This window comes from Atractosteus spatula, chromosome 3 (assembly GCF_055471065.1).
Source record: "Atractosteus spatula isolate fAtrSpa1 chromosome 3, fAtrSpa1.hap1, whole genome shotgun sequence".
Classification (NCBI taxonomy): Eukaryota; Metazoa; Chordata; class Actinopteri; order Semionotiformes; family Lepisosteidae; genus Atractosteus; species Atractosteus spatula.
Window position 1 is genome coordinate 6,871,981 of NC_142708.1, and position 14,523 is coordinate 6,886,503.

The window sequence follows — 14,523 nt, forward strand, 5'->3', positions numbered from 1 at the left end:
TTTTTTTTGCTTTTCTGTAGTTTTAAGACTACTTGCCTTCTCCTACCCCATTATATTACCAAAAGGAATAAACACCTCTCTTCCTTTCGTGCATGTATTTAAAAAAAAACAACTGCTAATAAATAGGAAATAATAAATAAAAAATCAGAAAAGAATAAAGTCATCATAGGCCCCCACAATTTAATAACCATAGTAGAGTTAGGAACTGTTCAATAAAAACTCCTCATACTCCATTTAGGAAAACTGTCCTTGGTTCTGAGGCAGAGAACAGCTCTGAAACCTGTACTTTTTTTTACTGAAAACAGGCACGCGACTTCTCCAGTAGGTTAGGATGCTGGCAGAAGCCATTATCTGTTCCCTCCCATTCTCAAGTGGGCCATCTGATTCCGTGGGCCCCCGAGTTGTGTGAAGAGCTCTCGCTTGGCTCAGTACTGGGCTTTGTCGTGTTTATGTCTGTCCTCGAGAGTGCTCAAAAGCACAGCCTGCCCCCACACAGAAACACACTTACACACATAGTCAACAACAGGAAGATGTTGTTGAGAATACTGTGTACGATTCTAGTCACCGTGGTACAAAAAAAGATATTGCCACTCTGGAATCAGTCCAGAGACGAGCAGCCAGTTGCTTTCCCATGCTTGACAGAATGTCCTACACTAAGAGGGTAAAAGTACTGAATCTGTTAAGTCTTAAACAGAGAAGACTAGGAGACATCCTGTTACACTAATTCACAGTCCACACCTTGGACTTGTTCAGACCTGACAGTCAGACAAGAACCACAGGACACAAGTGAGAGCTACAGGAGTCGCTTTCTGCTCTTAAGAGTTGTGGGAATATAGACCAAGCTATCCAGCCCCGTTGAAACGGATATCCTGGCTTCTTTAGGAACAGTTGGATGAAATCCCAGGATGAAATTAGCTGCTAGCAGCCGAACAAGCTAGATGGGATGGATGGCCTGCTCTTGCTTGTCGTCTTCTTAACGTTCTGAAGTCCAAGTCGACCGCTAGCCCCGACAGCACCGGTATGGGGGGGGGAGAGAGAGAGAGCAGTGTCACAGATGGCTGTTCTGTGTTAGCCTTCGTTTTGCGTGGAAACGCAATTTGGACAAGTGCACTGCTGGTTGTGCTCCTGCCTCATTGCCGGCTGACTTCCTATGTGGCGGGGCTGTGCCCCCCCCCCCCCCTTCTGCGTGGAAAGACGGAGAGGCAAGCCGTGCCCTCTGCCCCAGTCCTGGCATGGACATGGCGCCTGCTGCCAGGCACGCCAGGAACGCCGGGCCCTGGAGCGGGAGGTGCTGGGCACCATCGCGCCTTTTCTGTTCCCCGTCTACTGCCCTGCGTTTTTCTCCACACCCTCAGCGAGGAGGGGAGCTGTTTTCAAGGGTGCAGAAAGCATGTTCTAATTGTTTTGCACAGCCCAGGGTTGGGAGGGTGGCTTTTAAACAGCAATTCATTACTCATCGCTTGTTCCTGTCAGTAATCTGTAAGTTGTTCTGCTGTTTTTGTTCATGTCAGCATTTCTCAATTACATTTAGCCTGCATTCAAAATTTAAATTTAAAAGCAGAAGAGAGGGAAATGTTTTATGCTACAGACAATAGTATATAAGACTGTTATGTTCCATTGAAGAGAATCCGGTGTTTGTTTCTCTGAATTAAATTCGCAAAATGTATGCAGAAGATCACGGTTTTTCTCCAGAGAATAAGATTAATCAAATTGTTTTTGGAATAAAATTGCTCATTGCATACTTATCAAATGCAGAAGCACGGAGCGAAGTTTAAGAAGTAAGGTACTTTGGAATGACAGGTGGGATAACGGCAGTAATGGGGAAGCTACCTGCTTAGATCTCACCTCTGTCTCATCACTCAGTCATATACTGGATAATATCGTTTTTAATATAGAGTCTTTAAATCCAGGGCATTCTCAAGATACTTTACATAAATGATACATTTAAGAAATGTGTAACGAGCTAAAAAAGGTGGTGGTAATATTATTATTAGTAGTAGTAGTAGTACAAAACGTATAAATGTGAAATTCTAACACCGAAATAGGTTAAGAATTAAAGGTCGTCAAGTAAGCTTTAAGATGAGATTTAAAAGCTTCAGCAGAGGGTGTGTGTTTGAGGTGCTCAGGAAGAGTATCCCAGTGAAAAAGCGTGGTCTCCTGCTGTACGATGTGAAGTCTTGGGACTGAGGCCTTTACTCAGCACAGACCCAGCGGAGCCAAGTGCGTGAACGAGGAGGGGGGAAGTGACGCGTGTTGGCTGTGGCTCGGACCCCGATCCTGACCTTGCTTATTCTCCGTCAGGAACCTGAGAACCACCAACCCACCATCTTGTCACCTACGTGTAAAACATCCTCCTTTCCATTGTCTTTACCTCTCGGTCCTGTGGCACAAGAAAATGCCAGTGTGAGGCTCCTCGAAAATGTGTTTTTCTGGACATTCTGCACGTACCCTTTGATTTTATACAGCTTCAATTAAGCAGTAAAAAATCCCACTGTTAATATTGTATTATATGTAATTAATAAGATAAACCTATAAGACTGCATTTGTAGTCTACAAAGCTGTAAATGAAATCTTCACAAAACCCCTATTGTCGTTTCCCTAGAATGCATTTCATATGACTTTTATTCCCATTTGAAATACACGCATGCTATGAGTTTTGTCAGCCCTTACTTGAAAATGCTTTCTGAAACTAGCGTGCTTTGCGGTGACAAGCAGAGTATGTGCTGTACTTTGATATGTTTGTTGATCCTTTCCCATGTGTGAATTAACAGTCCTGAAAAACAGGACTCTGGTGGACTGTGGTGCAGTGCCAGCAGCCAGATTGTAGGTGCTGGTGCTTGGTGCATAAACCATTATAATAGGCGGTGTGTCATATAACACTGTTTATTATATCCATTATATTCATACAGCAAAACGCCAACCTCCTGTGTAATCATTGTTATTACCTATAAAGGTGATCTGATTACGTCGCTTTAGGTTCATGTAATCAGAATGTGGTTAACAAATTTTTTTCATTTGATTATGTAGCGCTGTTACTCTCCACCCCTGAATACAGCACAATGTTTGTAGGCCTGCCTTATACAGTACTTTATTATATACTTTCTAACTTAACTGAAAGCTAATGTTTTATTCAGAGAAACTTGGGGGTTTCATCATCCTGTACCCATTTACCCATATGGATGTTTTTTTTTTTTAAGATTTGGGTTGTAGAAATATTTAAAGGGATGATATATTTGTACCAGAGCCATTACAATGTTCCCCTGGACAAAATCCCACACCAGTCATAGGATTTGAACGTTTTTTCTCCCTATGTCTTTTCTTTTGCCTTTTTTTCTTTCTCCTTCCTCACGTTTAGCTGAAATGCTGCCATACCCCACGCTGTCCAGCACGAATTATTTGGTTTGCCATTATCCACAAGCCTTGGCGTTCCTGTTGGTCCTGCCTCTGTTTCGGCTTCAAACAGGGGAGGCGTTACCCCTCTGGCCCTGTCCTGACCAGACGCTGACCTCCTCTGAAAGCTGAGTGTGGAGCGTTTGCCCCTGCAGGCCTTGAGTAGAGGCCAGCAACTGGCACATTAGGGGAGCCGTGCAGTCAGCAGTGTGAGTACTGATAGGAGCGACAGATACCACCCAATCCAGCTTTTACTGTGCCCTGCTAGTGTATTTGACCTATTAAGATCACTTGATTGGCCATATACAAATTCTTGTATCAGGAATTTGTCTTTTTGCATACCCCAACTGGCTCTCCATGAGACACACAGACAGGGAGAGAAGCTGGGGATCAGAGCGCAGGGTCAGCCGTTTATATAGCACCCCTGGAGCAGTTGGGGTTAAGGGCCTTGCTCAGGGGCCCAACAGAGTAGGATTCCTCTGCCGGCCGCAGGATACGAACCCACAACCTTCCAGCCACAGGCACAGATCCTTAGCCGAATGCTAATGCATAAAACTGAATTAAAATTCACTCCACATGCACGTGAAATGAAATAACGACATCATTATTTCATTTGTATAGTGTCTTTCTTTCCATTATTTTTTTTTAAACTTATTTTTTTCCTCATTGTTTGGTACATAGACGGGACACCCCTGAGTCTCTGGATTTGGTAGTGGGGGTCGGCTGGCTTCTCTCTCCAGACAGAGAGGTTTGGTGCTGCTTCTTCAGCTCTGCGGTCATGCGTTACTTTCTGCCTTGATTCTGTAGCTTTTCCTGAACCTCACACGCTTGTCGGTGCTTCGTCACATGCAGCCGAGATAAACGCACACATGACCAGTCCGTGTAGGACATCATGTCTGATAAGGGTCTTGCTGGTGACGGAGTATTTGTCTCCTACGAAGGAGAGGAAATCTTTGCTCTGTGAAAGAAATATTTATTTGTGTAGGTTTTCAGATCATATATAATATTTCAGGTTTTGAAGGGCACCTCGCCATTCTGAAGGGCTCCCGTTGAATTATAATCGTGTCACGTAGTTCAGTTTGGAGCTTTTGTCTGATGGACCATTTTGATTTGTTTCTTTCTAATTTAACTTGAAGAGATGGTGGGAGTGTGAATCAAGCTGCCCAAGTGTTGTTGGAGCAGGTACCCTGACGTCTTTCAAGAAACAGGATCAATTAGCTACCAACTACCAAACAGGCTAGAGGGACTGAGTGGCCTCTTCTCGGTTGTAACCTGGGATTTGTATCCAAACCCCTGGTATCAGCTCCCCCTGTTCCTGTTGTTTAGGAACTCTGTACAAGGAAGGTGGATGAAACCTGGTTTCTGCCTTTCATGAAAACACACGTGGGAGGGATGAGAACACAGTAATATTTACTGCCTTCCAGTCACTTCCTCATTTCTGCACTGCTGCTGAACTCTTCGTGTTGCTGGCAGAGATGGCCAAAGCCAGTTTTCTCGCAGTGCGTGCGTACCCAGCCTTGAGCCTGGGGGGGACAGGACAGAGGGGGGAGCCGCTCGGCCAGACCCCCGCGTGATCCTGCAGTAAAGTTCATCAGAGTATTAAGACGCACGTCTTCTTCACTCCATTCTGAAAGAGGCTCGGAGGCCTATACTGTACATGTCATGTAGTCTTGTCTGCCCTTTTCTCTCTCCCACTCCGTTTCTCTGCCTTGTTATCCCTGTATCTGCTCGTCACTGTTGCACCTCTCTCCCCACTCCGGCCTCGTCTCCTCCGTCTCTCCCTCTCCCCTCTTATTTTCTCTTTTGGATCGGCGGCTGCGAATGACGGAGCCGGGCAGCGCGAGTCCTTTAATCTACAGAATCTTCTGTACAGCGGAGTTAGCCGGACACTCCTCGGACTGCCTGCGGGTGCTTTGATGTCCTTCTGGCCTCTCTCTTTCCTCCGCTCATCACGGTGCTTGGCTGGCTCACGGGCGAGAGCCTCTGGCCCGTCCGTCATCTTCATTGTGTCCTGATGTCCTCCAGCCCGGGAGCTGAGGGACTGGAAACGAGAACACTGGCAGTGTGGGCAGTGCTGCCCATCGGACGGAGAAAGCATGGAATTTTGTCATCTTTCCCCTGGCCATTCCAAAATAATTTGCAGTTGTACAGGGACATCAGTATTGCATATTGACTCCCATTAAGTGACATTTGAATCTGATGCATATACATTTGAATCTCAGGCTGATTGTCCTGAATAAGCAGAAAAGCACGAACGTCATTAAGTTGCATACTGTATTTTCTCCAAATAGAATAACAGGTTTCAGTTACTATATGTTGGGTCATATAATGTTCTGTACCTTTTAAAAGCCTAAAATGGATCAAACTGCTTGTAATGGAGTTTCGTCGTCTTTCCCCTAGTTTTCCAGTGAATGTTTTGATTCCACGCAGTCCTCAGCCTGTCCAGTCAGAGTGCGAGACGGTGTGTGTTTATCTGTAGACCTGTACTTGTGTGGAGCTGGAGCCGTTTTGCACAGCTCTGTAGTGGAACAGCCCTGGCACTGCAGCAGCTTCCCTGTAGACCTTAGATAACAATATCAGCGCTGTAATACAGCAGAGCTCCACCCAGAGACCTGCTCTGCTCAGCCTGAGGACTCCTGACAAGACCTATTGATCTGCTCTGAGCCAGTGAGCCTGGCTGAAACAGGCCAGAGCAAGCTGCCTTCTCATTGCATCTTTTAAAAATTCCTTCTTTATAGACTGGACTTCAAAAACTTTTAAAAAGATGTATCCCTGTATATAAATACATGCACTGACTTTGATCTGTGGAGAAGAAGCGGACATGTTATATGTACGAGAGGCACGCAAGATAAACAAATCTCCAGGTACTAATGGCAAGTTATTAATTGTATCAAAGTGATCAAGAGTTGTTAAGCACTACCATTACCCGATCATCTCCAGCAGTCCCTCAGGACAGGGGTAATACCCCCTGACTGGCAAATGGCTAATGAAGAAAAAGCACCCATCCAAAAACAGGGCAACAGAACTGAAACAAGTAAGTAAAGATGAATATACCTTATGAAGGTATTTATACCTTATTAAGATGAATAACCTTTTTATTATATCTAAGGTTATGGTAATTAGAGCTAAACTTGAGGCTTATCTACATGGCAACAGGATTCTAGGGTATAGCCTCCAATACTTTAGAAGAGGTAGGTCTTGTTTAACGAAGTTAAAGTTCTTTAAATGAGCAAAATAAGTCATGTATACAGAGTAGCATGATAACATTTCAGAAGTGTTTTGACACAGTTCCTCCCAGATTCTCCAGTTGTGGAAGGGAGACATTCAAAGAAGTGCATGCCTTTAAAACGAGAGCTGGCAGTGGCCAGAGACCCTGGGGGGTAGCGACTGGGGTTCTGGACTCCTGACCCCTCTCTTATATAACCTTTCCAGTGTTGTTGCCTTCATTGGCGCTGGTTCTCTCCAGTACCTGCTCTGAGAACTCCAGCCTGTAGCCTCGGCACACATGCACTCCTGACAAGAAGAGAAGCCACAGACAGATTGTATTTTCGGAGTGAATCTAGAGACAAAGAGGGGCCCTGGGTGGCAGGAGATTAATGAAAGTGATCGGCTGTGTGTATTCGTGTACCTTTCCTTCGAGCCCAGTGCTCGTCTCTATCCTCAAGGGAGGGTGACAGTTTTGCACAGTGGAGAGGATGGAGGTGGGTTTGTACAGAACGGCCTGTGCCCAGACTTCTCTCTCACTCACTCACTCACTCACTCACTCACTCACTCACTCACTCTTTCTGCCTCGCTCTGGGCTGCGGTTTGTCCGTGTTTGGTTTGTTCACTGCGAGCTATTTCTTGTACAGACTGTACTGCTTATACCCGACTCCTGTCATGAGTCGTCCAAGTGATTGAGTCCCCCTCCTCAATCTCTTTCTCATTTGGCGCTCTCTCTCTCTCTCCCCCTCCCGTGCAGCGCCAGTATTTCTCTCTAAGTCAGTCCCATCCCACTCGCGTCATATGTCCGTTTTCTCACCCTGTTCTCACTACATCTTTAGTTTTAGAGCAAGTCACAAACCCCGTCTTGGCAAGCTAAGCGGAGTAGGTGCTGGGAGGCATACCAAGCTGTCTGTGGCAGCTGACCCAGAGGAGTAAGTCAGAACAGAAGCAGAACGGAGTGTGGAATTCTGCTGCAGCGTGTCTCTATCTACCCCCTAGATCCTTCCACTCAAAATGAGACAAAACGCTGACAAAAGAAATTCAGCTTTCCTCCCCCCCCCAATGATATGAGCTGTTGAATTCCGGGATGTTTTTTGAACATGGAGGGGGCGTGGCAGCACACTGTGTGTCTTCCCCGCTGTGCTGTCAGTATGGAGGACCCTGGCCTGTGTTCAGAGCCAGGCTGGGGCGCTGGGAGTGAGGGGAATCATGTGCTGGCGATCTGGACTGAGGAATCTGAACCCCGTCCTGGCAGTGGGGAGTGAATGCTCACGTCTGGGGATCACTTTCCTCAGCCCCAGCCCGAGCGACTGGCCAGGTCTCGGCTTCAGAGAGCAGCAGTGTTCAAGGTGGAGCCTTGCTGTTTCCAGTGCCAACGATCTCCACAAACACCGTGCTGAACGGACACGGATATCTAATTGAATAGAAGGTTTAAAAGTAGCCGTGAGGTGAAGATGCAGAAGATAGAGAGATCATGCGGATAACCAGAACTGGAGTCTGACAACCCCTTACTAAATGAATCTGCCTTTTTCTGTGATTTTTTTTTCCTTCTAATGTACTCTCTGTACAGACTGATGGTTGCCGCAGTATCTGTAGAACTGAGCATTCATTCTAAAGATGTTTATAAATATTAAACATAACTTCAGATTGCTGGAAGAGATAAAACGTTGAAAAGCATGGGGAGGCTTCCCAAGCACACTAGGCTTTAAAAGAAGTATAATTTCTCAGAAGCAGGTCTGCTGATGTTATTGTAGGAATCCGGAATCTTTTTGTTGGGATGGAAACCTCATCTGATTTTCAGAGGTTTTACTTTTGCGCACAAGTGTTGGCTTGGCTCAGACAGCCCCGTTTCCTTATTGGTTCTCATGCCGATCTCAGTTCTGGTCCAGGTACTGGATTTCTTGATGCTGTTGCTCTACTGTGGATTTTGTTTTCACTTCATTTGGCTCCTCTCAACGAAGGCAAACACTCCTTTTCCCATTGTACCATCGGAAAAAATTACCTCCCATTCTCATCTGTAACCACCCTGCCTCCCATTCCCAGCCTCTAATCTATAGCCACAAGACCACCCTGCCTCCCATTCCCAGCCTCTAATTTGTAACCACAAGACCACCCTGCCTCCAGTTCTGAGTCTCTAATCTAACCAATCTCTAATCTAAAACCACTCTGCCTCCAGTTCCCAGTCTCTGATCTAACCAATCTCTAATCTAAAACCACTCTGCCTCCAGTTCCCAGTCTCTGATCTAACCAATCTCTAATCTAAAACCACACTGCCTCTCAAGTCGTACTCTACCTCTTTTCTCTTGCTGTCAGCGTGCTGTGTCCTGATCTCCAGATTGCAGACCCCCCCACAGAGATCCTGCTATATTTAGCTCTGAGGGATGAATGCTGCACCTGCTGTCTCCGTATCTTTCTAACTTGTCTTTTTCTCACTCTCTTTTTCTCTTTTGGTGTTTGCTGCTGTCTCACATGTGGTGAATGTGGTGAGTGAGTGCCCTGGTCTGCTCACTGCGTGCTTTTCTTGTGAGCACCATTATTCCCCTCCCTGCAGAACTCCCATATGCAGGCAGCCTCAGTCTTTCCTCTGTGGGGCCGGACTCAAGGCTGTGCTGACACAGCTAGGCTGCACAGGGTAAACAGTGAGTCAGCACGTACTGGGCCGGGAGAGTGCTGCCTGGCATCCACACGCAGAGATGGATGACATGGAGCGTTGCACAGTTGGAATCTGGCTGCATCTCCCTCAGTTACACGGATGCACGTTTCCACTGTCCTGCAGTGTCCAGAGTGTAGTCTGTGTGTCAGGAACTGTAGAGAGTGGAAGATCCTCAAACATACGCGCACGCCTCCTCTGCCTGTGTCCTCCCCGTATATACAATAGGCCTTTTCCTCCAAGACGGATTTCTTTACTGTTGGGTTGGGTTTTCGCTGTACCTCTAGCCAGAGAAATTGTATTCTACTTTTCTGTCTGTAAACATCCATTGCCTTTTAATTCCGTATGCGTTATTCCCGTCACCCTCGTCTATTCCTCTTAAATTGTTGCTGAACATTTTCTTTCTGAAATCGTAATTTAGGCTTTATGTGCACAGTTGGGAAACACTGCCAGTTATATGTTACAATTCCCCAGTCGAATTCTCACTTCTGTCACCCTTTGTTTATAAGAATTCAGTACAGTTATTTTTATTATTGTCTTGACACTTTAGCTTAGAAGGACATTATTAATTATTATTAATATAAACTCATTGGTAAACTTTTTTCTTTCCAAATTGTCTGTTATTTTCCATACACATTTTATCATCAGTGTGATGGAGATTTGAGTCCCTCATTATTGTAGTCTTTCTTTTGCTCTTTGGCCTTCTGATTTCCCTGTACAATGTAAGGTTTTTACGTATGTCTGCATCTGTGGTCCTCCAGCTGTTATGGACCTAAGAAGGTTTAAGATTTGAAATGTGTCTTTAGGAGGGTGATTTCTGGATGCTTTACTTGATGAATGAGAACACTTCCTGTTATGAACAGGAATGGATTTGGTAAAAGGGGAATGCTGTTCGCCCTTCTAATTGAGCTCTGGGTACCCCACTACTGCTTCTTTCTTGGATGTCATTATTGAACTTTGTATATTTATTCCACGCTGAAAAGTAAAGACAATGTTCCGGCTGTGGAGCCTTCTTCAGGCGTGAGGGAGAGGGGGACGTCAGCGGATAGTGAAGCATGGGAGAACAAAAGACAGGGAGCAGCAGTATCGACACTCGGGGAGAAGTCAAAACCTGCAAATGAATCGAGAGGATTAGAAGGAGATGAGTCTGTGGCTGAGAGAAGGGGGAAGGTGTGATCCTAGTTTCAGGATGATTTCGGTTTCGGATGTCTGTCTGGAATTCTACAGTTTCTCTGTGAGGACACAGGCAGAGAGATCAGTATGGTCATGGCCGTTAGTGGTGAAATGGGAAACTATGGGTTTGGAGAGATCTTTGATCCTCACAGCTCTGACATGTTCCCTGAAATGGTCTCCCAGTGCTTATTGTACATTATTTTCTGTACATGCCCATTGCTCTCCTGGCCGTTTCAGGACCACAAAACCGATTTTTTTTCCCATTCTTAAAGAACTGGAGTTATTGCAGTCTGCCAAAGGAGAGAAGCAAAGATTTTTTTTTATTTGATTGCAATTTTAATTGTAGGAAAAGCAGGTCTGACATGAATTAACGCTCTTCTCTTTGGTACTTGAAAACCCAGTGGAAAGAGACACGCTCTTCCATTCTCACCCCTGTCTCTTTCCCTTCCTTCTCTCTCTTGTCTTTATGCAGGCTCACATCAAGTTTCCGATAGATTACCCCTACTCACCTCCCACCTTCAGGTTCCTCACCAAGATGTGGCACCCCAACATCTACGAGGTAAGACCCCCCCCCCCCTCAGCACTGGCTTCTGGGGCTCAGCAGAGGCCTGAGAGAAAGGGTCTGGGAGCGAGAGACAGGGAAAGAGAAGGCAGTAGGGTGGGTTTTTGTTTAGATCTGGGGGGGTGGCTGTGGGTTTCTGATTAGATCCGACAGCGAGAGGGGAGCCTGGGGAAGAGGCAGGAGGCTGTGTAGGCTAGTGGCCAGAGTGGTTCAGTTGTAATTATGGCAGTTATTATAGTAATTGTCATTTTACACTCAGAACAGTAGCTAGGTCTTTTTTTATTCAAAATATGCAGTGTGGGAGTCATAACTATTCCTTGCCTACATCCTGCTTTTACACGCCATGAGAATGAGAGGTACAGGGTGTGTGGGAGTTCATTCTGGTCACGTCGCCTGCGGGCCCTGTGTCTTATTGCCCCAGAATGGCGATGTGTGCATCTCTATCCTGCACCCCCCTGTGGATGACCCCCAGAGCGGAGAGCTGCCCTCCGAGAGGTGGAACCCCACGCAGAACGTCAGGTAAACACGGCTCCGGTCGCTCCGGTCGCTCCGGTCATCACGGACAGGAGGAGGGGGAGGGCGGTAAAGGCGTGGGCAGGAGCTCGGGAGGGAGAGTCAGAATCAATACAGAAGACATTGTACACGGGGCTTTGCAAGAGGTTTTGAATCGAGTGCTGAAAGCGTGCAGTACGTACAGTATGCAGCAGTGTGGAGTGCGATGCTGGGGTGAGTCATTAACAGTGTGATATGTTCTGTGCTGTCCAAAACTCCAAGAAAACCATGTATACAGAGGATGAGAGGAAGAAATATGTTTCTGCATCCCCCAACAGACTTCTTTTTAATAAGTCTCTTTTTTTTTAATACTATACCACACTTACTGATGTCTAGGTGTTGTCCAGCCAGTTATGAGCTCCCCGGTCGACCAACAATCTACAGAGCAGGTCAGGTGGAGAAGAGAAAAACCGCTTCAGTATTTTGAATTAAGGAGGCAATTTAGGTAGACTTGTCTGTGGAAGACCGGAGTAGAAGTAAGCCAGGACGTGGGGGCTAGTGCTCCTGTTCGTTTCAACAGTGCCATGAAGTCTTTCACTGTCAGTCAGGACTGATTTCTAATCCGTTATCCAAAGGCAGCGCCACCCGCAGAGCTGTGTCCCTCTTTAACATCCCGGGGTTTTACCCGGGAATTCTAAGCTAAAAAGAAAAGTGCCAACTTCTGGTGCTCGGAAATCGTTGACCGCAGCAACCTGGTTTCCCTTGGAGGTCTCTTGTCCCATCACTGCTCTTAGTACCATGTTTGATTTCTGCGTAGGACCTGCTGTCCACACCTGTGTAGTTTATTGCCTGGGCTGGATTAATTGACTGACGAGAGGCACGAGAAAGAGAGGCTCTCTGCACATTCATCAGCCAGCTGCCAGAGGGCTCTCTTTGAGAGTTGCAACCTAAAAAAGAACTACTTTGTTTCCCATTGAATCAAAAGCTTTAAAACAATTTCGGAGAGCTGGGTCTACTGGCTATCGTTGCACCCAAGCTCTCCATTCCAAACTTGTTTTAATATTTTTGTGATTAACTGGCCAATTGTAATCTGTCTCACCTGCACTATCAGTGTAGGTACAGTAGCAGTAGACCTTATGAAAAAGCTGTCTAAATAAGACCATAATTAGGTTGTTTAATTGATTTCTGAGTTTAACATGCAAAGAAGACACTGACTTCCTGGAGATTCTAGTATGAAACCCCTGAAAGAGGACTCAGTAGAGGTGTTCAGGTTCTAACACCAACTTGCTATAAAAGGTAATATTGAAGATTAATAATTTCACTCTGTAAAGTCAGAGATTAAAAAGCTCTGTGTGGCACATGTGTTTTTAGTGTCTGGCACAGCTAAAAAGCCAAAGCTAGACAAGACAAATATGGATTTATTAGCAGTAATAACACAACTGTACACCTCACATGATGGTTACACTGTAGACAGATATATACAATCGGTCAGTTTCAGGTTCTTGCCTTCTGTAGGTAAAGAAAATCAAGAATCCTACTCTTGTAAACTGAATGCCACAAACACCCTAGCCTAGGCCAGACAGAAAGAACTTGCCTAACCAGGACTAAATCTTCCGCTCTAAAACATGGATGCTCCCACTTTCCCCGTCCGACCTCTACACCACTACAATAGGAGAGAGATTTATCTTAGGGATTCCACAATTCCACAATTGAATGACATTCAATATCAGAATGTCAAAGTAAATAATACAGCAAGCTCTTGTCTATAATTAAGCTTGATGTTCTGTATTCTTTTTACCAATGAGATGACCTGGACAGAATCTAGAATCAAGTTTGATTGGAGAGATGAGCTCTATCTCATGCTATAACTTTGGTGGAAGAGGAGGCTGATGTCTGTTCTCTCTCTTCCTCTTCTCCTTGTATTTGCGCTATGGTCCATGCCTGTGGAGGACCATAATTGTCAATGACCTAATTAGAATGTTTATTCTTTAAAAAGGCAGTCTTAATGATTTGCAGTTATGTCAATTATAAGGACTCCTATTCAACATCAGAATCTTCCTCCATGTTCACTTGTCTCCCAGCCCAAGGATTACTACATAAATACTGCCAAATGAAACCCGTGTTCCAAACCCTGCGAACAAGGTGATCAATCTGGAACTGCAGCAATGCTAACCTCAGCTGAAATTCATATGCCCCAAGTCACAACAATTACATAGATAAGAACTGGCAGCTATCCAAATCCTCTCAGCATACTGTTATACTGACATGGTGTGTTGTGCATGGGTATGGGAGCTTGTGTTTTATTGTGAGTTTGTGGCGATTTCTGCATTGCTGTGGGGGTGGTCTTGACATTGTGTATGACGGTTGGATGGGGTTTGTAAAACCTTTGAGTAAATGTTGCTACAACGGTAGTTTCTCCGCCTTCGGTAATAATGTAATGCAGGAAGAAAGTAACCTCTTTATAGTGTTAATGACTTTCGAATTTGAATGACTGGTTATATAATATTACATTTCAAATAGTGAATAGAAATGGAATGAGGCACAAATACAGGACTACAAATGTGTGAGCCCTTGTGTTTCATGCTGATGTGTACTTCTGTATAGGACCATCCTGCTGAGTGTGATCTCCCTGCTGAACGAACCCAACACCTTCTCCCCAGCCAATGTAGATGCCTCTGTCATGTTCCGTAAGTGGAGGGACAGCAAGGGCAAGGACAAGGAGTATGCTGAGATCATCAGGTACCATAAGCACTGTGACACTGATCCCCCACACTGTAGAGTACACCCTGCACTGACGCACACTGTGACACTGATCCCCCACACTGTAGAGTACACCCTGCACTGACACACACTGCCACACTGATCCCCCACACTGTAGAGTACACCCTGCACTGACACACACTGCCACACTGATCCCCCACACTGTAGAGTACACCCTGCACTGACACACACTGCCACACTGATCCCCCACACTGTAGAGTACACCCTGCACTGACACACACTGCCACACTGATCCTCCACACTGTAGAGTACACCCTGCACTGACACACAC

The 14,523-nt window shown here is 45.6% G+C and overlaps 1 protein-coding gene across 1 annotated transcript in view; it reads left to right on the forward strand.

Moving 5' to 3' along the window:
• The window catches only part of ube2r2 (ubiquitin-conjugating enzyme E2R 2), a 35,627-nt gene that overhangs the window by 13,411 nt on the left and 7,693 nt on the right, over positions 1-14,523 (forward strand). The window contains exons 4-6 of the mRNA XM_088910323.1: positions 10,890-10,976; positions 11,401-11,498; positions 14,076-14,210. Coding sequence (XP_088766449.1) covers positions 10,890-10,976; positions 11,401-11,498; positions 14,076-14,210 — 320 coding nt within the window. The remainder of the gene's footprint in view (positions 1-10,889; positions 10,977-11,400; positions 11,499-14,075; positions 14,211-14,523) is intronic.